Source organism: Microcebus murinus, chromosome 10, assembly GCF_040939455.1.
Source record: "Microcebus murinus isolate Inina chromosome 10, M.murinus_Inina_mat1.0, whole genome shotgun sequence".
Taxonomy (NCBI): domain Eukaryota; kingdom Metazoa; phylum Chordata; class Mammalia; order Primates; family Cheirogaleidae; genus Microcebus; species Microcebus murinus.
Window position 1 is genome coordinate 54,621,284 of NC_134113.1, and position 22,772 is coordinate 54,644,055.

At 54.2% G+C, this 22,772-nt stretch overlaps 1 protein-coding gene across 4 annotated transcripts in view; it reads right to left on the minus strand.

The window, feature by feature from the left end:
• Positions 1-286: 286 nt before the first annotated feature.
• Positions 287-22,772, minus strand: part of FAIM2 (Fas apoptotic inhibitory molecule 2) — a 31,991-nt gene continuing 9,505 nt past the window's right edge. For all 4 annotated transcript variants that reach the window (XM_012761853.3, XM_012761845.3, XM_076007239.1 and 1 more), the window contains 7 exons: positions 20,120-20,170; positions 19,736-19,775; positions 19,182-19,219; positions 18,560-18,647; positions 18,189-18,284; positions 16,505-16,558; positions 287-1,959 (listed from right to left, as the gene is read on the minus strand). In XM_012761853.3, the coding sequence (XP_012617307.1) occupies positions 1,810-1,959; positions 16,505-16,558; positions 18,189-18,284; positions 18,560-18,647; positions 19,182-19,219; positions 19,736-19,775; positions 20,120-20,170 (517 nt within the window). In that variant the 3' untranslated portion in view covers positions 287-1,809. The remainder of the gene's footprint in view (positions 1,960-16,504; positions 16,559-18,188; positions 18,285-18,559; positions 18,648-19,181; positions 19,220-19,735; positions 19,776-20,119; positions 20,171-22,772) is intronic.

Consider the following 22,772-nt stretch of genomic DNA (forward strand, 5'->3'; position numbering starts at 1 on the left):
GTGATGCCATTCAAGTGGCATACCCATGGGTCTGAACCCCAGATGCACCACTTGCTGACTGTGTGACCTTGGACTCATTATCAGGCCTTTCTGAGCACCTTGGCTCTTTCCTCCGCAGCGGCGATGTGCAGAGGCTGCCTTTGTAGGACTCCTGAGTGGATGAATTTAGACCAGCACACAGTGGACATCCCACCCATGCCCCGATCACCTCTGCTCACACACACATCATCCACCAGCTCTTGGTTCCTTCTCTCCCCAAACACCCAAGATGGAACAAAACTTCAAATGTTTTTGCAATATTTCTTGAAAGCTGGAAGTAGGAAGGGTGGGATTGGGAATAAACAGACAACATACGTAGCCCCCCTCTGGGCATAGGGAGCCCCAGCAGAGGGGATGACAGCCCTGGAGGGAGGGTCCTGCTATGCACTCAGAGCCTCCCCGTCTGCACACAGTAACTTTCCACTGGCTCCCCGGGTGTGGGCCCCCTCCCCTCCCCAGCAGGCACTCCGCCACAGGCCGGGTGGCTGACGCACACCCTGCCTGAGATCCCAGCCGCCTAGAGGCTGATAAGGAGCCCTGGCCTCATCACATGGGACCAGCTGGAGGGACTGGCCTGGCTGTTAGCATCAGCTGGACTGCCTCCAAATCAGAGAGATGCAGAGATAAGGCAGGAGGGGCTTGGGGACTCTGGGCTGAGTGAGTGGCCAGTGAAGTTAGGGGCAGAGACGTGGGCATTGCCAACTGCAAGGCCTCAGGAGGCCCTGCTGGGGATAAGCCAGCTAGTGGCAGCAGATGGGGAGGGTTAGGAACTAAGAGGTGCTGAGGGGACTCTGGCACAGTCTCAGGCCAGGGCAGGATTCCCTCTAGATGGGGCTGGCCCAGCAGCTAGAACCACTGCCTCCACCCCCAGAACATCCAGCCAGAGGGCCCAATCACCCTTCCCTCAGCCTCAGGCCTGTGGGAACAGCCTGCAGGGTGGAGAGAAGAGAGGATATGGGTCTTAGTCCTGCAACCCTGAACACCTCCCAGGCAGACAGGGGTCTGGGGGCACTGGTGGCCCTCACTTAGGAGCAGTGCTCCCTACCCCTGCCTCCTGCCCCAACAGTACTCTCATGACCCAGGAGGGTAAACCAAGGCAAGCAGCACATGGCCGTGGCTTCCTGGCCCTTTCCCATTGCCCTTGGCCCCAGGGCCCAAGTCCTAGAACAAGCCACTGGGCCCAGCGCTAAGAGAAGATGGGCAGCCTGGGACCGCCATTCTGTCTATCCACACCGCCTTTCCTGCAGAGCACCCCCTGTCCTCCCAGCTGTGCCGCTCACCCCTTTCTTACAAAGTGTCAATGGCTGACCTGGGAGAGAAAGGAGGGGTAGGCTGGACACGGGACTGTGTGCCCCAAGGTCACATGGTTGGGGGGCCCTAGCAGGAATCTTGGTGGGGCACAGCTCTCAGCCAGGTGTCCCTGAGTCTCTTTCCCACATCTGAAATCCTGCTGGGCTCTTCCCACCTGTCCCCTGGGCCCTCAAACCCAGAGGAGCCTCCAGCCTCGACTGTCCCAGTTTGGGAGATGTCATTGGGAGGAAGGGGCAGCAGAAGGGGGTGACGTGGCCTCAACTCCGCTGGGCCCTGCTGGCATATGTACAAACTGCAGGGGGAAGGGGGAGGGAGAGGGCTGGGCTCGGGGAGTGAGCAGCCCGGCCACAGGCTGGGGTAGCAGCTAGTTTTATATCTGGTCTCACAGGAGCGCAGGGGAGGGTCAGAGGACCAGGAAGAGAGCATTCTCTGGAGGAAGGTGGGGCTTGGGAGGGCTTCTCATTCCCGGTTGGTACCAAAAAGCTGCAGGAAGAATGTGAAGATATAGATGATATCCAGGTAAATGCTGAGGGCTCCAAAAATATGCTCCTCGGGGCTCAGCGAGTGGCGTCGGTTACCCATCAGCAACTGGGTGTCAAATGCCAGGAACTGGAGGAAGTGGGGAGAGAAAGAGAAGTCAGAGGTCTGGTTAGAGTGACACTAAGGTGGCACAGGTGCCTCACTCAGGCCCACCCTGATTTCATCACCCTCACCTGCTGCCTGGCCGCCCAGCGACCTTCCTGTGATAGCCCAGAATCTAGAACTTTCCCAGCCCCTTCCATCCCTAATTCTATTCAACAACTATTTACTGAGCACCTACTATGTGCCAGGCACAGGGAGACAGCAGAGAACAAGACAGACAGGATGCCTGTCCTTGCAGAGCTCAGAGTTTAGAGGGAAGTAACCATTGGCATGCTGAGTATAACCAAGGAAAAACAGAGTGCCAGGCAGTGGGGGGGGGGGCTGATAACAAGGAACTACACCCAGGTGAGTACAGCAGGGAGTTAGGGAGGGCTTCCTGGAGGAGGGGGTCTGCAAGCTGAGGCCTAGTCTTGTTGCCATTCCCTCAGGATGGTGCTCTTAGAGGACAGCCAAATGCAAGCAAGGACCGAGCACTTGTCATATGTTTTATAGGCATTAGCCTGTTCATTCCTACTAATGTCCCTATTGAGCAGGAATCATATTATTCCCAGAGGAAATGAGGCCCAGAGATGTTAAATATCTGCCCAAGGTTACACAGCTGGGAAATGGCAAAGCCAGGATTTGAGCAGGGCGCTCCGGAGCCTCCACACTTCACCATTCTGCTGTGCTGCACCCGAGGTTAATGTGTTTCCTCCCAGGAAACATGCTCTCCCCTGGGGCACCTTCTTGGCCTAATGGACTAAAACAGAGCCTTAGAGACAGCCCCTTTGTGCCCCCACCCCCAGCGCTGTCCCTAGCAGGCCTTCCCGCTGTCCACAGTGACTCCTACTCCACCCACATGGCTTTCCTCTGGGGTCCAAGCCCAGGGACAGGAACCCCCCTAGAAGTAGCCTATGAAATGTGGCAGGCACGGTGCACCTTTTTGGGGAAAGAGGCCAAAAAGTCCACCAGTGTCTCAAAAGTTATGAACCACTGGTCCACACGGGATTGGAATTCTTTAAATCGATTCACATTCCTGTTAACTGGGCTATGCCCAGCTCTTCCGTCACTTGCGTGTGGAAGACTTGCGTTCCTGCTCCTCTGAAACTCACTCATTATACAATAAATATGAACGGGAAGCAGCTGCATGCCAGGGACTTGCTGTGAGCAGAAGGGACAAGGGAAACACAAAGCCGTGCCTGCCTTGGGGAAGCTCTCAGTTCCACACAGGACACTTGCAGATAATTGCAGGGGAACCCAGTAAATGCATAATTAGGGCTATGGTGAGGGAGATACTGATTGGGCAGGAGGGAGGTGTCCCAGGAGAGGTGGCATTTCACTTGGGACTTGAAGGGTGAGTAGGAGTTTGCTAGACTGAGAAAATCTTGGGGAGGCCTGAGGGTATGAAGAGGGAGGAACTCAGTGTGGCCAGAGCAATGTGGGGAGGGGATTGCAGAGGGCGGGGCTGGAGCCTGCCCTTAAGCTTGCACCTGGCTGCTGGGCTGAGGGCATGCCCAGTTCCCTTCCCTTCACCCCAGCCACCCACTCTAGACTCTCAGGACCCAGACTTTGGAGCTGCTTTAGACACAGCCCCATGGAATCCTAGAAGAATCTCAGTGCCAACACCTTCCGTGCACAGGGACCACAGGCTCCCACAAGGAGCAACTCCAGCATGTGGGGCATTGAGGCAGGTCTCCTGGAAGGTGGGGAGATGGGGGCAGGGATTCCAAGCACAGGCTTGAAAGGCAGCCCGACTTGAGTTCCAGTCTCTGCTCCACCACTCTCTAGCTGTGGGACCCTGGGTGAGGTATTTAATCTCTCTGAGCCTGGGAGTCCCCATCTGTGAAGCGGGGATGAGAATGCTTGCCTCCTGGGGCTGTTGTGAGAGCGAGGTAATCCAAGCAAGGAGCCTGGCACGGTGCCTGACACATGGTGAGCCCTTAATGAATGGGAGCTATTAATGTGGTTTTTGTTATTGTCTACAGGAGAGGTGCCCTCTTGAGAACGTGGATATGTGGCTGATGAGACTCAAGTGTCTCCTGCATCTCATCAGGGAGGCGGAAATGTTCCTCAGGGGGAGCTGTGTGGCCTTAGCAGAAAGAAAATGGGGAGCCGTGGTTGGGGCCCAGGGGCCCTGAGCAGGGCTCCCGAGCTCAGCAGCATTGAGGGAAGGCCACCCGAGACAGGGACGGCAGTTGGAATGCCTGGTTTGAGGCCTGATTCCACTGCTCAACAGGGGAGTCACCCACTTGACCTCAATGTCCCTATCTACAAAATGGGATAGTAACAATGCCCACCCCATGGTAAACACACGACAGTGTATGTGGCATGAACGATGACTGTTCTTTCGTAAGATTTCCCTCCATTCCACTCTGCTCCTGCATCTGATTCTAATCCCCACATAAGTTTCCCTTCTGCAGAGAGAAGGAGCAGCTTGGGGCACCAACTCAAACATTACACTACAGGCTGCTGAACGGTCGCAGCTGCCAACATAAGTTAATAAATTGCTGATCTGGCTCATCAATCAGTAGCTGGGTTGGTTGATTTCCCAGAGCCTGGTCACCCCTGGGTGAGCTAATGAAATCAAGTCTCTCAACCTGGAAGCCTTGGACCTGCCCAGGTGTGGGGGTGGACCCTCCAAGGAGCACCCACCCAGGGAGCCCCCTAGAGCAGCCAGCTGGCTTTTCTCCTGGAGAAAAGAGGAATGAAATGATTTCTGTCCCTGCCCTTGGCCTATGGCCAGGGATGCTTATCTACATGGTGCTCTCTAGGATGGCCTGTCTCAAGTTTCAACCCCACTGCCTGGTACCACCCATCACTGCAACCGCCTGCATGTGAGTCAACCAAAGGCTTTGCCTTCATTTATCCCCAGCGATATTTACTGAGCACCTACTATGTTCAGAGAACGTGCCCTCTTAGAACTGACAGTCTAATGACAGCAAAAGACATTATCCAAGATTCCGTTATGGCAATACATTCATTATAGGGGAAGCAAGCTGCGGATATCTCCTTGGGTGATAGAAAGCATTGTTAACTAATGTCTTGGTTGAGAGCAGATAGCTTGGTTATAGGGTTATAGTTAACAGCTTAGTTGGCAGCTAAGATCTTTGCTGAGAGCTAGTAACTGAGTTGACTGCTAACACCTGAAAGGGCAGCAGGTACTTGAGTTAGTAGCCGGCTGAACACAAGACCCTGCAGGAGGAGCACGTGGGATGGGCCAACAGGCAGCAGTGGGACCAGGACATGGTCCTTCCACACGCTAACACTTCATCTCATCTCTCTCTCCCTGTCTGTCCTGGGAGGTGGGCATTATCACTATTTTGCTCATGAGGAAGGAAGTCTCAGAGAGGTGACTTGTGGATGGTCACTCATCCAATGGTGGGACAAGACTACATGTCTCCTATCCTGGTAGAGATAGGGGCAGAGTGGGTTTGCTGGGAGGGCAGGGGCAAAATGTCCCTGCTGCACCCTATGACCAAGGCTGGGGCCTGGTCAGGGCCCCCTGGCCACACACTTGGCCTGACCATGCAGTGCCCGGGATCCAGGCTTTTATGTCTGCTGTCCTCCCTCAATGTGGCCCCCGAGGTGAGGCTGTGGGCTCTGGGAGAGCCGTGCATGGAAAGGCCAGCTCAGCGCCTCCAGCAGGCAGGCACTGAACACAAAAAGCTGGTGCTGCAGTGTGTTGAATCAGAATAAAATGTAACACGCGGACTGTGTCTGTCCTACAGAAATGCCAGTATGAGGGTGCACAGTGGCACCCCCCAGGCTGTCCTTTGCATCGTGGCTTCTAACAGTGAGATGCTGGAACAACCCAAAGTCTACCTCCTCCTACCAGCAGGAGGACGGTTCAGTAACCTGTGGGCAGCAGGACAAGCCAGCGCCTCTGACACCACTGAGAAAAAAGCAAGTTGCAGAAACATCCACATCATATGATCCCATTAAACTATACATGTCAGAGGAGCCTATAATAGGAAATATCTAGGAAATGCATGCAGAAAGGTCTGGAAGGAGAAAGAGCTGACCACAGTGGTTTCTCACTGGGGAAGGCAGTGGGAGACACAGTCAAAACAATGTTTGCAGGCCAGGCGCGGTGGCTCACGCCTGTAATCCTAGCTCTCTGTGAGGCCGAGGCGGGCGGATTGCTCAAGGTCAGGAGTTCAAAACCAGCCTGAGTGAGACCCCGTCTCTACTATAAAATAGAAAGAAATTAATTGGCCAACTGATATGTATATAAAAAATTAGCCGGGCATGGTGGCGCATGCCTGTAGTTCCAGCTACTCGGGAGGCTGAGGCAGTAGGATTGCTCGAGCCCAGGAGTTTGAGGTTGCTGTGAGCTAGGCTGACGCCACGGCACTCACTCTAGCCTGGACAACAAAGCGAGACTCTGTCTCAAAAAAAAAAAAAAAAAAAACAATGTTTGCTTTATCTTACTATTTAAGATTATAAGAAAGTGAAATGTGTGAATAAATGTATTCCTATAATATATAATTAGAAATTAAAACAGAAGGGTTAAAATAACACAGAAGAGTTCGTGCACTCTTTCATTTAATTCTCACTATAAGCCTCTGTGACAGGTGTCACATTATCATCTCCATCAGTTGCTGAGGAGACTGAGGCACAGAGAGTGTGAGTGACTTGCTCATGTCACATGGCAAGAGCACAGCTCAAATCGTCCAGCACCAACTCCCGTTCTCTTTCCACTACGTCACGCTGCTCTGGAGCATGGTGTGTGTGTGTGTGCATGTGCATGCGCCTGTATGCATGTGCATGTATGTGTGCACGTGTGCGTGTCTGTATGCATGTGTGTAGAAGGATGGAAGAGGTGGGAAGAGAGGCACTGAGAGCTCACGGCCAAGAGCAATGCAGGCTTCCTGGGGGTTGCAGGGAGTGCTGGGCCCACCTGGCTGGGCCACCACTTTCTGAGCTGAAGGCTGAGCTTGGGCTTTGGAGATTCTTTAGAAAAGAGACTACCAGCCACAGTGCTGGTGCCCTGGGCTGGGCTGCAGGATCGGGGGAGGAGCAAGGGAGTGGAAAAAGGCTGTGAGTGGAGACTCGGGGTCTATTTCCTGATGCCAATAGAAGGTACTTCTCTTCTCTTCACTGCCCTGGTGTCAAAAAGGTAAATGGCACAGACAACATTTGCACCCCCAGGTGGGCCCCTGAAGGAACAGGGTCTGGCAGGTATTCGAGGCAGAAAGCCTGGCCTAGGACGAAAGGGAAGTAGTATAGAAAAGTGTATGAATGATACAACTATTATATATTAATTTTTTAAAAAGTGAACCCAGAGTAAAGATAGGCCTCAGTAGCCTGTGGCAATAAATGGAATAAAATATTTGGTGCATTAAACCAAAAAGAAAAGTGTATGCAAAGGCCTGTGTGTGGTGGTATGAGGAAGGGCATGAGTCCAGTATAATACAGTCACACAGATCTGGGTTCAACTCTTGGCTCCGACCTTAGGCAACTTACTAACAAGTGAGCGTTATTGGTCACTGATGATACATCAGGGACTTTCTAAATGCTTCACATGTTAATTCATTTAAAGGCATAACAACCTATGAGGTGGGTACTATTATGTGAACTAAAACTAAAATCCTAAACGCTCTGCTAACTGAATGGAACCCTCTCAGCCCAGGGGACCGCAGAAACGCCCTAAAACTGAGTTCCCAGCCATGACAGGATGGGCGAGATAAAGCACAGTTACAAATGCACATAATTTCCCTATTCCTAAATATTCATGCCCCCTCCTATAGCTGTTGAATATGTATATTTGACCACCTGCTCAGTATAAAACCTTGTTCCTTTTGTCTGCCCCTTTGAAGCCCCTGTGCCTGGCTTCCGGCCAGCTCAGCTGCCCAACTCTACCTTTTATGACAAATAAAGCTCTCCTTTTTCCAAAGCATAAACCTCATTAGTTAATTTTTTTAAGTTAACAATTATTATCCCCGTTTTACAGATAAGGAAACTGAAGCACAGAGATGTTGCATAACTTGATCAGTCCACACAGCTAGAATGCAGAGAAGGAACTTAAACCCAGGTACCCTGGCTCCAAAATCTGATGCTCTACATGACAAGGTTAACATTTACAGTAAGAGTGAAAGCTACCATCTGTTAAGAAACTACCATGCGCCAGGTGCTAAGCTAAGTTTTCTTTTTTCCCCTTCGTATTGTATCTTATACTTGTGCAACAGGTAAGATTAGCACCATTTTAAAGATGAGGCAAGTGAGGCACAGAGAGGTCAGTCAAGTAGCTCGTCCAAGGCCACAGAGTGGTAAGAGGATGAGTGAGGCCTTGAATGTGATCCGGTCGGGCACTGGCCAGCTGGGCTGCGGCCCCCACTCCACAGAGCCCCTGGTCCTGCCAATATGCCTCTTCCTGGCTCTGCCCCGAGAACCAGCAGCCTGGATAAGAGAGCGGTGAGTCCTCCCCCCAACCTGCAAGCAGGTGTGGATTCTTCTCTGCCTGTTCCCTGCAGGGCCTCTGAGTGCAGCCCCCTCCGTCCTCCAGCCCTGGGGCCAGGCTAGATCCTAGTCAGTCCTAGGGAGGACTGGGAGGATTAGAGGATTAGCGCCTAGTGGCAGAGGGGGGGTGAGACTGAGACGGGCGTGGGAGCAGACCCCTGTACTTTCCCCTGAAGGAGCAATTACCGGTCAGTCCACCCACCTACCCTCCCTAGGAAGAATCCACTCAACTTCCTGATGGCTCAGGTGAGGCCCCAGGTGAGGTGTCAGGGCTGTTTCAGTGACAGAGGATGGGTGACAGAACAGAGAAGGTTCTCACAGGCTCTTTCAGGCTCATGTAAGCTACTGAGGCAAAAGAGCCTCTGAACGTTGAATGCAATGAAGCTAAGTCTAAAATGAAATCATACCCCGGCCTTGGATTTGTGCAGTTATTTTTACTTTTCCAAGTGTTTTCCTAATTTCAAAGTAGGTAGGGCATATATCACAGTTCCCACTAGAAAGCAGGGTGAAGGTGGTTTGGGGGGACTGAAGTATTTCTCTTAAGCCTCTCAGATGCTGTGGGGCTGGCCTGGGCTGGCCCGGCGGGGGACCAGGTTCTCTGTTGGGGCAGGACAGAGATAACTGGATACAACTGCGATAGCTTAGCCTCAAGTGCAGCAGTGGCTCAGAAGGCCTCTCTGGGCCTCTTACTGTGGGGGGAGTTAATCTAGAGGATTTCTCTAGGCCTTTATTTTCCCATCTGTGAAATGGACAGGGAGACAGAGGAAGACGAATGTTGGGCTGGAGTCAGGAAGGTGGGCTTTCATCCAGCATGGCTATTAACACTGCTTGTGTGTGTGTGTGTGCATGTGTGTGTGCGTGTGTGCATGTGCACGCGTGTGTGTGCATGTGTGTGTTGTGTGTGTGGCTGCACGTGTGCTCTCTCTGGGCCTCGGCGCACACTCCCTGCCAGCCCTAAGGGCTCAGGGTCTCGGCTCTCCTTTTCTTCCAGAGACTGAGGACAGACATATAAAGGAAAAATAAAAATCTCAGGACCTCCCCAAATTCATTATGCCAAAAGGGAGAACTGAGTCACACAAGCACTGCCATCCTCTCCCCAGTGAGGAAAGGGGTCCTCTTTTAAGAAATGAAGGGGCTTATAAAATGACTAAACAGGATTTTTTTTGGACTGGCATGGGAAGCCTAGGGGACAAGATAGTCCTGCTATGCAGATAAACTTCTGGGTAATAGCCCTTGGGGAAAGGTTTTTATCCAGACCTTTATGGGTGTCTGGCTCTGTACTGTCCCAGGTGAAACAGGCTGGGCCGGCTGCATTAACAGAGATTCTCTACAGACATGCAGATCTCTGCTCTAGCTGCACCGGCCCCCACACGGCCTTGCAGCGTGTTCCTGTCTGCCTGCAGCCATCTCAAAATGTGACAAAGAAATGTATTTGGGGTTAAAATATTTCTCATTTCCTTCAGCTCTTAAAAAACTCCTTCAAGATATATAGACCCTATAAAATGAGTGTGTGTCACTTATAATCTTAGGACTGTAGCCTGATGAACTCTTTTATTTATTTATTTATTTTTTGAGACAGGGTGTCTCTGTCACCCTGGCTAGAGTCCCGTGGCATCATGGTAGCTCACTGCAACCTCAAACTCCTGGGCTCAAGCAACCCTCCTGCCTCCACCTCCCGAGTACCTGGGACCACAGGTGCAAACCATGACACTCGGCTACTTTTTCTATGTTTAGTAGAGACAAAGTCTCAAGGTCTCATTGTCCCTGTTCAGGCTGCTCTCAAAGTCCTGCCCTTAAGCAATCTTCTTGCCTCTGCCTCCCAGAGTGCTAGGATTACAGGCGTGAGCCACTGGCACAGGGCCCTGAATGAACTCGTAAATGTTGATTACTAGATTATCTTCACAGATGCAAATCAAGGAAGAGATATGATCACTCTTCTACCCACCCAGAGAAGATTCATAACATTGACTATTTCCTCTACACACTTTTTTGAATGTTCCTCTTATCTTATGTAGATTTACTGGGCACCAAATAGAATTTCACAAGAACACCACCAATGCTACCTCCTTTACCCCTCCCTTTTTCCTTTAAAAACAGGAAATCCTCAAACTCTTCTACGGAGACAGCCCAGTCCACAACAGATATCTTGTGGGCTGTGTTTTTCCCAAGTGCTCTTTAAAATCTTGGAGTAATAAATTTTAATTTGAGTGTGACTCTCATTATCAGTCACAGATAACTTGCTTAAGTTAAGGGATAGCTGTGTGTCCCCATTGGTCAGGGGCCAGCACCCAGATTGGAGGCCCAGAACCCCTACAAAGCATCTTCCTATCAGAGCGGAAGCTCATCTAAATGCTGTCCAGCCCCGAGGCATCCAGCACTGGCCACACACAGTCTCCCTGCCACCCCACACCTGACTCTGGGACACTGAAGTGGCCTCCTAACTGGTCTCCCAGACTCTGGCCTATCCACTTGGCTTCTCACTAACCTTCCCCAAAGCACAGGGACTGTGATGTTTCTTATCAATGTCAATGGTTCCTGAGATCCTCAAACTGGACGGGCTGGGCTGGGTAGGGAACACAGAGCTCTGTTCCCACAAGGCCCACCACCCAATTTCCAAAGTCCTATGCTTAGTGTCTCCTCTCAGTCCCTGAGACTTGGCTTCCTGAGTTAGGTGGCTTGGAGACCAAAGCTTCTCCCCAAAAGCACTGACTCTGAGACGGAGCAATGTGTCCAAAGTTACATGGGTCCTGGAGGCCCAGCTGCATCTGGAAACCAGCTGGCCAGGCCCTTGCCCTCCACATCTCCAGCCCCTCAACCCTGCCCCATCACCCGCTCGAAGCCCAACCCTCATGCTCCCTGCCTGACTTTCCATGAGTTTCTACAAAAAAGCACTCCAGGAGATGCCACCAGAAGGGAAGAGGAAGACACAGCCACTCTGTGGCCAGTACCTTTCAGCTGACTCACACACTGCTACTGGCATTTGGGTTCCGGCATCCAGTGTGGGGCATGGGGTGGGGGTGAGGCCCCGAAGCCAAGCCTTCCCGAGAATGTACCAAGGCTAGACACAGGTGAGGCCTAGGAGGGGCCTGTTCCTCAAGGCTGAGCCAGAGCCCCAAGAAGTCTTGGCTGTCCACCCCCTAAGTTGCAGCCCAGTCCAGCTGGGTGGCCTTGTCCCAGAGATGGCAGAATCTCAGGGGAGAGGTGGAGGTTTTGGGTGGGAGGGTTGTACTAGGGGTCTGGGGCCTTTTCTGACACTTCTCTTCACCCCTTTCTTGTACATCCTCCTTGGGGCAGCAACCAGGCAGGGATGCCAGGGTGCAGCCTGCAGCTGGGTGCCTCCTGCTGAGCTGAGAATTGCCCAAAGGCAGGTTGGAGGGGACAGGATGAACAGGGAAACCGGGGGTGCTGGGCAGTGGTTCCAGGATAAGCAAGAGCCAGGGGACAGAGTCCACAGGACCAAGGGGCAGAATGAGGTCAGAGCAAATTTCTGAGTTGGGGTTAGGGGAAGGCACAGGGATTTTAGCCCTCACTGGCTGGGCCTTTAAGGGTCTCTGTTGACCTGCAACCAAGAGGAGTGGAGGGGAATGAGTCCAGTGGCCCCTCTCATCAACCTTCCACAGCACCTGTCTTCCCTACTTTGACCGTGATGGAGATGAGAGATTCGGGCCTCTGTGCTTTCCACCATTGTTTATATAACCCTCCGGGTGATCCCACCCCGGGCCTTCTGCTTCGTTGATCTCCTAATGAGATAACTGGCACTGCAGTCCCCTCCCCTGTGACTCACACAAGACCGACTAGGCAGCCTGCTTTCTCTGCCTCCCCGCAGTGCAGCGTGGGCCTGGCCCCGCCCCTCGGCCACACCTCCCAGGCGTCCATTCATGCCATGAACATCTAGCTGCCCACTATGGGCCGGGCCCTATTATAGGCACTGGGGCTGCAGCAGGTAACAAGCCAGACAAAAGTCCCTGCCTTTAAGGAACCTAAATTCTGCTGGAGGGGGACAGTGAGCCACAGATTGGAAAAAGATACAGTGTCCCAGAGGATGAGAAGTGCTACAGAGAAATAAAGCAGGGAAACAGGGAGGGGGCCACGCCCATGTGCTCGGGTACACAGGATTATAACCACAGCAAACACCTGAAGGAGGGTAGCGAGGGCTGCGAGCGCATACCAGGGAACAGACTGAGGCAGCCGCAGGTGCAGAGCCCTGGGTGTGGGGCGAGCTGCCCTTCCTGCCCAGGCAGCAAGGAGGCCATCGAGGCTGCAGCGGAGTGAAGGAGGGGAGGGGCGAGGCTGGATGCCCAGCAGAGGGAAGATCTGCGGCTGTGGTGGGCGTGGCCGGTGGGGGCCAGCAGGGGCAGCCTGCAAGAGGCCACTGCAACCCTCTAGACCAGAAGACCAGGCAGTAGCCAAGAAGGTGGAGAGAAGTGGTCAGACTCTGGATAGGAGGTGGGGCCACAGGATTTGATGCTGGGCCTGTTGGGGGGGGTGGTGAGCAGAGGGGTCAAGGATGTTACCAGCATGTTTGTCCTGAGTGACTGGAAGATGGGGAAGGCTTTGGGAGAAGCAGGTGTTCAGGGAAAGAGTAGGAGCTTGGTTTTGTACATGTTATGTTTGAGATGCCTATTAGACTTCCAAATAGGGACACTGACTAGGCAACTCGAAATTCTAGTGTGGAATTCAATAGAGAGAAAGATCTAGCCTAGAGATGTAAATTTTTTTTTTTTTTTTTTTTTGAGACAGAGTCTCGCTTTGTTGCCCAGGCTAGAGTGAGTGCCGTGGCGTCAGCCTAGCTCACAGCAACCTCAATCTCCTGGGCTCAAGCGATCCTCCTGCCTCAGCCTCCCGAGTAGCTGGAACTACAGGCATGCGCCACCATGCCCGGCTAATTTTTTTTTTGTATATATATATTAGTTGGCCAATTAATTTCTTTCTATTTTTATAGTAGAGACGGGGTCTCGCTCAGGCTGGTTTTGAACTCCTGACCTTGAGCAATCCGCCCGCCTCAGCCTCCCAGAGTGCTAGGATTACAGGCGTGAGCCACCGCGCCCGGCCTAGAGATGTAAATTTTATTTTATTACTTATTTGTTTTGTATAAAGGCGGAATTGAGAAGGGGGTTCAGTTTCCTTTTTTTTGAGACAGAGTCTTACTCTGTCACTCAGGCTAGAGTGCAGTGGCATCATCATAGCTCACTGCAGCCTCCAACTCCTGGGCTCAAGGGATCCTCCTGTTTCAGCCTCCCAAGTAGCTGGGACTACATGCTTGTGCCATGAGGCCTGGCTAATTTTTCTATTTTTAGCAGAGATGGGGTCTTGCTTTTGCTCGGGTTGGTCTCAAACTCCTGAGCTCAAGTAGTTCTCCTGCCTAGCCCTCTCAAAAGTGCTAGGAGAGCCACTGTGCCCACATTGGTCTAGAGATGTAAATTATAGAGTCAGCAGCATAAAACACTCAAAGTTTTGAGACTTCCTGGGATCCCTTAGGGAGCAAGGGTAGAAAGAGAAAAAACAGGGAAAGGTGGTGGCCTGGATGCCAGGGGAAGAAGATGCTCCTGGCTTGGGGGAGGGAGGGGACAATTGCATGAAATGCTACAGCGAGTCCAGCAAGCTGAGGATTGGGACTTGGCCGCTGGATTTAGTAACATGGAGGCCACTGATGGTTTAGATGAGAGCATTTTTAAGAGGGTCAAAATAGAATGGGAGGAGAGGCCTTGGGAGGATAGATGAGAGGAAGGAGAGACGGAAGAGAGGAGTTGGAGAACACGAGTGGAGATTCTAAGGAGTTTTGCTATATGGGGAGCAAAGAATGGGGCAGGAGCCAGAAGGATGTGGGCCAAGGGTGTTTTGTGAATTTTTTCCCAGCTGGGGAGATGTTGGTATGTTTCTATGGTGACGGAGACAATCCAGTAGAGGGGCAATGCTAATGGTGCAAGAGAGGGACAGAATGTGCTGGAGAGACCTCTCCAGCCCCTCCCCGTTTCCAGCCAATAATAGATGTCCTCTTTGAGGCAGGGGCACTGGAAATGGCACCAGGCTGGGCACAGGACACATGGGTCCTGGTCCTAAATCCACCCGTTATGGGTTGTAAGACTCTGTGCCAGGCCTGGTACACCCAGGGCTTCAGATGTGGAAAGTGACTCCTGCTGCATAAACGCCACCTCCCTCCCTGGACTGTGGTGGAGACACAGTGAGGCAATGGGTGTGAAAGTCTTTGCAAACTGTAATGGGTGGAGCGCATGGTGGGGATTATTTTTATTATTCTAATAACACTAGGGATTATTGAGCAAATTTAAGGGATTACTGTTCACCCAGCCCTGCTTGCATGTGCAGCCTCCCGGCGTAGCTCACACACTCGCTGTGACTGAACCTGCATGAAGCCAAGTAAACTCCCCGACCCTACGCAGACAATCACCCCTCCAGCGTCACCGGCCCCATTTGCCCTGGCTTGACCCCTCTTCTGTCCCTGGCAAAGGCTGCCCTCTGAGGCCTCCAGACACTACTGCCCTACTGCCCGATGGGGCCCTCCTCTTTCTAACCTCCAAGCCCAATTCCCCACCTCTCCCTTTCAAAGGAAACTTTCCTTTGGAACTATTGCCCGCAGGGAAGAGCATTGGGCCAGGATCCAAGAGAAGTTAGTGTCTTAGGGTGCCCAACCACCCCAGCTTGCCCAGGGCTTGGGGCTTCCCAGAGAAGTGGGACTTACAGTGCTGAACCTGGGAAGTCCGGGGGAAACCAGGATACGTTGGAACCCTAACCTTGACCAAGGTCATACTTAGTTGATTTGCCATTATCTTGCCAGGAACCTTTGGACAAATCACTTAACTTCTCTGGAATTCAGTTTTCTCATCTCTGAGAAGAGGGGCTTGGAGTTTCACTAGATCCCTTGTTAGTTTCTCCCAGCCCTCAGGTTCTGAGCCGGGCAGTCGGTTACCCATTGCCCAGGATGTGCTGCGTGCGACTGTGTGTGCGCAGGTGCTCTTCCTGCCCACAGTGGCACCTGGGTGCACAGCACGGCACCTCACACACAGCAGGTGCTCGGTAAGGACCTGGGGAGAGGATGAATGCACACCCCACTCCTGGCTTGATCCCTATCCAACCCCCCAAAACCTCGGCTCATGGTCTGACCACAAATCTTTTCCCCACGTCAGCTCCCCCATTCTGTTACCCACAAGTCTCTGGAACTGTGACTAAGCTAGGAACTCCGGCCACTGAGCTGAACTGAACTCTAATGAGGGAGAGGGGAGTCTGGTCACTGCTTTCATTGACAACAAATGTGTACTTTGAATGCCTTTCTAAGATGTCACCAACCCAGGCTTGCCCACCTGGGTGGATCTTGGAGCACTATCACATTCGGGTGCGTGGAGCCCACCTGAGCAAAAGGCCTGTGTTGGGCTGCTCCAGGCAAGTGTCTGTCCCTGGTCACCTCTTGTCTGCTGGGCATCTGCTTCCAGCCACTCCCAGCCTAGTGTCAGACCCCAGGTGGGACTCCGGGGCCAGACCGTTCAGGTTCCCAGTTTGGCCCTACCGCTTCCTAGGATGCTGTATGACCGTGGGTGTGTTATTTGGAATCTCTGAGCTTCAGTTTTTTCCTCTTAATTTAGTAACAGTAGATCCTATCATACAGACTTACGGTGAAGATGAAATGCATGTGGGGGCTCGCAGAGGGGAAGCAGGTGCTCACTGTTATCACGACAGTGTCATTAACACTCTCAGTTTCTTGAGATCGGAGCAGAGCAGCAGCAGGTCTAATGATGTCTCTCTCCCTTCTCACAGGGTACCCGGAATCTCCCTAGCTCCTGGGAGAGCAACTCCCAACTTGGTCCACCTGGCCAGGACCCTCGGCAGGGGGAGGGGTCCCTCTTTCCCAGCTCTGCCTCTGTCTGCAGCTTCTGTCCTGCTATCACAGCCTTCCTCCCATGCCCAGGGCAGCTGGAGACCAGATGGAACTCTCTGAATGCAGCCCAGCCCCACCACAGGTGCTCCAAAAGGGTTCCGAGAGGACTGTGAGGAAGACAGGGTGGGGTGGAGGGGACTGGAGAAGGCTGAGAAGACGGCCCCCAGGGAGCCGGGCCACACTCACCAATGTAAACACGCCTGCTCCCAGTGCTGCGTAGACCGCGTGGAGCCAGGGCACCTGCAGGCAGAAGCAAAATGGGCTTAGGGATGGTGGGAAGGGACAGCAGGCAGGGGGTAGGGGGGGAGGGCTCAGTCCAGAGTACGGAGGATGTGTTCCCCAGTGCTCTCTAAGACGCCCCAGGACTAAGAGAACGCCCCATGATTCTCTGTATGCTCAGGGGTGGGTAAAGGGAACCCCAGGATAAGAGTGACCATGGAGGCACTGTCAGTGGGTGGTGGGGTGGGCTTCTGACCAACCTGGCACCTCCTCCCTCAACACACAGCCCCAGCCTCAGGCTGGCCGGGGATGACGCGTCCTGGTGGGGCACTGGCATCCTCCCAGCCCGTGTCTGGCTCAAGGTTGCTCCCGCCTCCCAGTGTGCTCATCCCTGTCCAGTGTGGGGGTCTGTCTGTCCCTCTGTCAGGGAGTTCCCTGGCTCTGCCTTGGGGGCAAGGGGCTGTGGTAGAAGGGGACTTGAACCCAGGGTGTGGTGGGGGTGCCGTCTGGAGTCTGCCCGCTCGGCACAGTGGGCTTGCCTGCAGAGGCTGGAACAGGCCCTTCTCACCCTCTGCTCCCCCAGGTGTCCCCGCAAGCCCCCGGGGCACCCAGCTGTGTGGGGGAGCCCCGCAAGAGGTGCCTCACTAGCCATGCCCTCTGTGGGGCCCTCCCACAGAAGACTGCTCAAAACAAAGGCATCCCATCAGCCAGACCTGGGTCAATAAAGGGTTCTTTGAAGTTCTGTGGCCCCTTCCTGTAACCTTCTCCCTCCCAGATACACAGAGGGCCCCCAGGCCAGCTCCGGCCCCTCCCTTCGTCAACAGGATCCTAGGAAAAGCCAAGGAAATGCCAGGACCAATTCCAATGTCCTGGACTGGGTGCCAAACGCCCCACGGCTGGGGCTGGGCAGGATGCAGGTGGGGAAGCGAGAGTTTGGAATACTGCTCCCAGACTGGCAGAAAAGGGGCAATGGGGGACCATGTACCAAATGCGGCTGGAGCAGGGAGGGGAGGTGTAAGCACTGAGCGCCCAGCAGGGGTCCAACTGTCATCTCTTGGGTTCCCAGGATTCCGATCTCAAGGTCCTCCCCAAGATGAAACCCCAATCTGTCCCCTTCACATGCAGTGGCCTGGGCGCCTGCAGAGTCCCAGCTGAGTTTCCCCAGGGCAGGCTGGGCACCTCTAATGAGCCAAGATCTAGCCGGCCACCCTGTGGATGCTCAGGTGGATGGGGTATGCTCTGGGCCCCACTGCCCACCTCCCAGCTGTCTGGCCAGCTGGATTCGCCTCTGTGGCCTTGGCTGATCTCCGGGAGCCCCAGAAGACCCTGCCTCAAGGCCCCTCTGGGCTTAGCGGGCCCCATGGAGCCCCAGTGCTTCCCTCCCTGCCCAGGGTTTAAATGCTCCAAGCCCTCCCAGCAGCCTACAGAGAAGGATGAGGAAGGTGAAGCCGGATGTGGCTCCTGGAGCCAGGCAGGTAGCCAGGCCTGCCAAGACAAGCCTCCTTGTTTGCTTATACTGCCCACATGCCTGGGCTGGGGGCCAGACAGGGCCGACAGGACGGCAGGCTGTGGGGCTTTGGCTCTGGGCCTTCCCTGGAGGGTGTAGGAGGGAACAGCACCCTTGGGCCTGCTGGGGGACCCGGAGACTCACATATTGGAAGGGCAGGAGGATGGCCAGGATGATTCCGCTGAAGAATAGAGTCATGAGCAGCACGAAGAGCACGCCCTGGCAGGAGGTGAAGTCAAACTGCAGGGACAAGGCAGGGTCAGCTGCCAGGCCCCTCCGCCCGCACAGAGTGGCATGGGCTTCCAGGGAGCCGAGCTATAGGCTGAGCCCATGCAGTGGGGCCACAGTCTTATGCCCACCCCTAGAAGTGGGCGTTCCTCCCTCAGGTGGCCTCCCCAACTCACCCACTTTACCTCTCCCCAGCCCTGGGTCTGAGCCTGGAGCCCTCCACCCCATCTGCCTTCCCCTGCTCAGCCTCAGGCTGGGTGTCCCTGCCCGCAGGGGCTGGAGCTGACCTTCGTCTGGAAGCTGAAGATGGTGACCGAGAGGCAGACGAGGGCCGTGATGCTCAGGCACAGCAGTACAGATTTGGTGTTGTAGTAACTGGGGACCGTCAGGCCCAGAGGTCAGCTTCCGGGCAGGGCTCCGGTCTGCCCCAGCCCTCCTCGCAGGCCCACCCTCTTCTGCCAGGACCTGATCTCCGGACCTCTGGTCCCAACCCTGTCCCCTCTCCCAGGATCCCCCCCATCTCAGGTTCCCCTTCTGCTGGGCCCTGCCCCCTTTAACACTCAAAATCATGTTAGAAGCATCCTGAAGAGGTGGGAGTGGGGAGGGGTTTGTGCTGGTGTCTGGAGGTGGTTTACAGGCAGTTGCAGGGTTGTGGGTCTGGGCCTTTTAAGCTACAGCTTGAGAGGAGTCACCTTGCTCCCTACCATCCCCCACCTCCCCCGTCCACCTGGCCAGGTCCTGGAGTCACTGTCCAGCTGAGTGCACAAGGAGAGGCCCTAGGCCAATGTTTCCTGCCTGCCTGACCCCCCTCTGCCAACCATGCTCCCAGGAAGGATGGCGTTTGGGAGCAGCTCCCCTTGGGTGTGGCCCGGCCTACAGCCCTCCTCTCCTTGCACCTACTCCCTTTACCTGGACAACATCCCAGTGAGGTAGGACATGGACAGGGTCTGAAAGGAGAAGCAGAGTGGAGGAATGCTGCAGAAGTCAGACTTTGGGGCCCAGGCACCCTCGAGGTCCAGCCCAGGTCTCCGCCCTTGCATGCACCCCTCCACTCCGTGTGAGCCTGCTTCACCCCTCCACACACTGACTTTCAGGACCTGGCTAAGGAGTGTCCCCATGGGCCAGTGTGCAGGCTCCTGTGACAGCTGTTCATCCCTTCTTCTGCAGCCCTGCTCCCCTCTCTTTCTAAGGCCCCCCACTTTTCTTCATAACCATAGCTCTATGGTATTCCAGACAAACCCCTTAAAACCCAAATCTCAAGGGATGAAGAGTGGGAGGAGACCAGGAGCATTTGGAAAGAAGGTGGAATGTCTTTGTGAATTAAGTGTATCGAAACACTCCTGCCTTCCAGGGACCTCACACTGGACATTCCCAGCCCCGACTTCCTGGCCCTGAAGCCCACCCTACTTCCCTCCTTCATCCCCACTCAGCATCTGTCTCCAGCCCATCCCCAGGTTACTTACAAAGATGGTCAAGAGAATCAGGTTACAGGGGAAGTGTCTCCTGCAAGGCAAGCCACAGAGCTCAAAGGAGAGTAGGGGGTGCCAGCGGCCACACGCTGGGTCACTGTTGCAGCAAGGGAGTCTCTGACCCAACCCCTTCCACATTCCTTGGAGCCTTCCTTCAGCCACATGCCCGTGTGCCCCTACCTGTGCATCTACCCCCTCCCTACCTCGGAGGTGCCCGGTAAAGGAGGAAGGGGCAGGCCTGCTTGATGGAGGCCCAGAGAGGGATGGGGCCCTCTCAGGGATGCACAGCACACTGCTGGCAGGCAGGCAGGGCTGGGGCCAGAACTTTCAAGATCCTGCTCATGTTCCCACAAGTTACTCCTCAAGCGGTTATCATACCTGGGTCCAGTACAGCAAGCCAGGGTCAGGTAGGTTGCAAAGAAGACGGCACTGGGAAAGACAGATGGATGGGAGAGTCAGCTTCCTGCGGGCCTTCCTCCAGTCCCCCTGCTCATCCCACTCTCTGCCACCCTGCCCACTGGGCAGCCAGGCAGGAGGGAGGGCATGGTCACCCTAAAACCTGACAATGGGCAGGGTGGTGGGTCCAATCCCAAAAGAGAGGAAGGGGGACAGGACGAGGCTGCTTCTAGAAATGGTGAATGTTGGGTGCCGTGGGACAGCTCTTCCTGACCACCCAACCCAAAGTGGCCTCCCCAGACACTCTCTTATTACTTAAAAAGCTCATATACAGCATTTTCTATGTGCTGGGCAGAGTTTTAAGTGCTTTACAAATATTAACTAATGCAATCTTTGTATCTTCTCTATGAAGTATGTTCTACCCTTTGCAGCTGAGGTCAGATGACTTGCCCAAGGTCAGGCAGCTACCTTGTCACACAACAGGATTTGAACCCACGTACTCTGGCTCCAGGGTCCTTGCTCATAAGTAACCATGGGCACACACTGCCTCATTCAGGCCCTTCACAGCCCTTATCATTAGCTGTAATGATCTTGTTAGCGACTTTATCATGGGTCTAGCCCACTAGACTGTGAGCTTAGTAAGGGCAGGGCCCTCATCTGTCCTGCCAGCACCTGGCACAAGCTGGAAGTGGCACCTGTGGAATGAATTTCTGGATCAGGTGGCCACATCCAGTAGAAGCCTGGCAGGGAGCTCAGGGGCAATCCAGACATAGTGACTGAGGATTTTCCAGAGAGCAGTAGGGACAGAGGCCAGTCCAGGAGGTGACAGATGAAGGCTGAGGATCCGAGGGTAGGGCATGCCCACGCCTACCTGGGTTAGTGCCACCACCATGGCATGGCCTCCAACCCCCAGTGGGCCTTTAGCATGGCACCGCCACCCTTCCCTCTTCTCCCTCCTGTGTCCTCTCACCCATCCCCCACAACTCCAGACCTGTTGCAGCAATTCCAAAGTTCCTCCTGCATCCACAAACCTCCCAGGCGTCTCACTCCCCTGCACAGCCACCTCGTATGTCCCAGAAAAATGTGAGAATAGGGGGGCTCCCTTGGCTCTCTGCCTGCCTCCTGCAAACCCCATGTGGGCGCTGTGCCCCCCGTCCCTCCTCCCATTCCAGGCCGATGCCCTAGCCTGGGTTCTGGGTCCCACCTCCTCAACTGCCCAGGATCTCTTGTTCTTCAACCTTTCTAGTGGCACCTCTCCTCCCACACAAACCTCAGCTGTGTTCCATCTTTGGCCATCATCTCCCCCAGCTCAAGCTACTGCTCCTTTTTCTGCCCTCTTGGCCGAGCTTCTTGAGAAAGCGGTTTCCACTCCCTGAGCCCGGCAAACCCAGCCTCAGCCCCGCTGGATGGGGGGAGCTGGCTCTGCCACATCACTGTGGCTTTGCTGAGTCCAGTCAACACTCGTCAGTCCTCACCTTACCTGGCTTCTCAACACGTGATCACTGCTATTGTCTCCCTGTTCCATGAGATGCACTCCTGGGTCCCTCCCACCTCCCTCGCCTCTCCTTTCCAGCCTCCTGCGGGGCCTCGCTCAACCTGCCTGGCTCCTTCAAGCAGGGTCCTCTCAGCCTCTTCTCGCCCCATGCTCTTCCTAAGTGGCCTCACTCATCCATGTATTTCTGATCTATATTTTCCTTCTCAACTCCAGACTCAAATATCCAACCGCCTACTGGGCAGGCATGGCTATTCAGAAACGAATCATTCTCCACAGCTTAGAACGGAACTCCCCGTCTTCCCTGCTCCTTCTCCTGCACCCCCTACTGCGGAGGACATCAAGCGTTCTCTAAGTCACCCAGCCAGAGACCACAGCATCATCCTTGACTCTCACCCTGCCACGCCCAATTAATCACCTGGACTTGTTGATCTTCCCACCCAGACAGTTCTCAAATCTGCCCTCTTCCCTCCATCCCTACTACCAACCACCCTTGAAGGTCAGGTCACCTCTCCCTGGCCTGGACCACTGTAAGAGTCCATCTGACCCTCCAGCCTGCAGCCCTGCCTTCTACCCTCCAGGCTACAGGTAGAGCCAATTATGTGACTCCCCTGTATAAAATTCCCAAAGACCTGGCATTGCCATGTGCAATCCACACCCTCACCCGCCCTCCCCCAGCCCATCTCTCACCACACTCCACCGCTCCACTCTACCCCTCTCATCACAACCTGCTCTGCACCTTCAAAACACGCCTGCTACACTCTGCTCATGCTGAAAGGGGCCAGCTGGCAAGGGCACCTGTGGCCTGAGTTACAGAGACATCCTGTGTGCACCATGGGCACACTAGGCCTGCACCCCCGCACCCTACGGGCCAGCTCATCTGACTCCCCACGCAGGTGTAGCATCTGGAGGCCAGCCTGCAACTTATTCACTTTGTATTCCCACCATCAGGCTTGGAGCCTGGCACCTCGTAGGTGCTTTTCAAATATTTCTGGATGAAATGCAAAGAAAACAGGGAATGCAGAGGTTGAGACATGCCTGTTAGACTTAGTGAGTAGGATCCCTTCATCTTAACCTTTCCTATTCTTCAGCACTTCTCAAATAATGAGGAACTGTTGTCGTGGTGATTTGGGAGGTTCTACC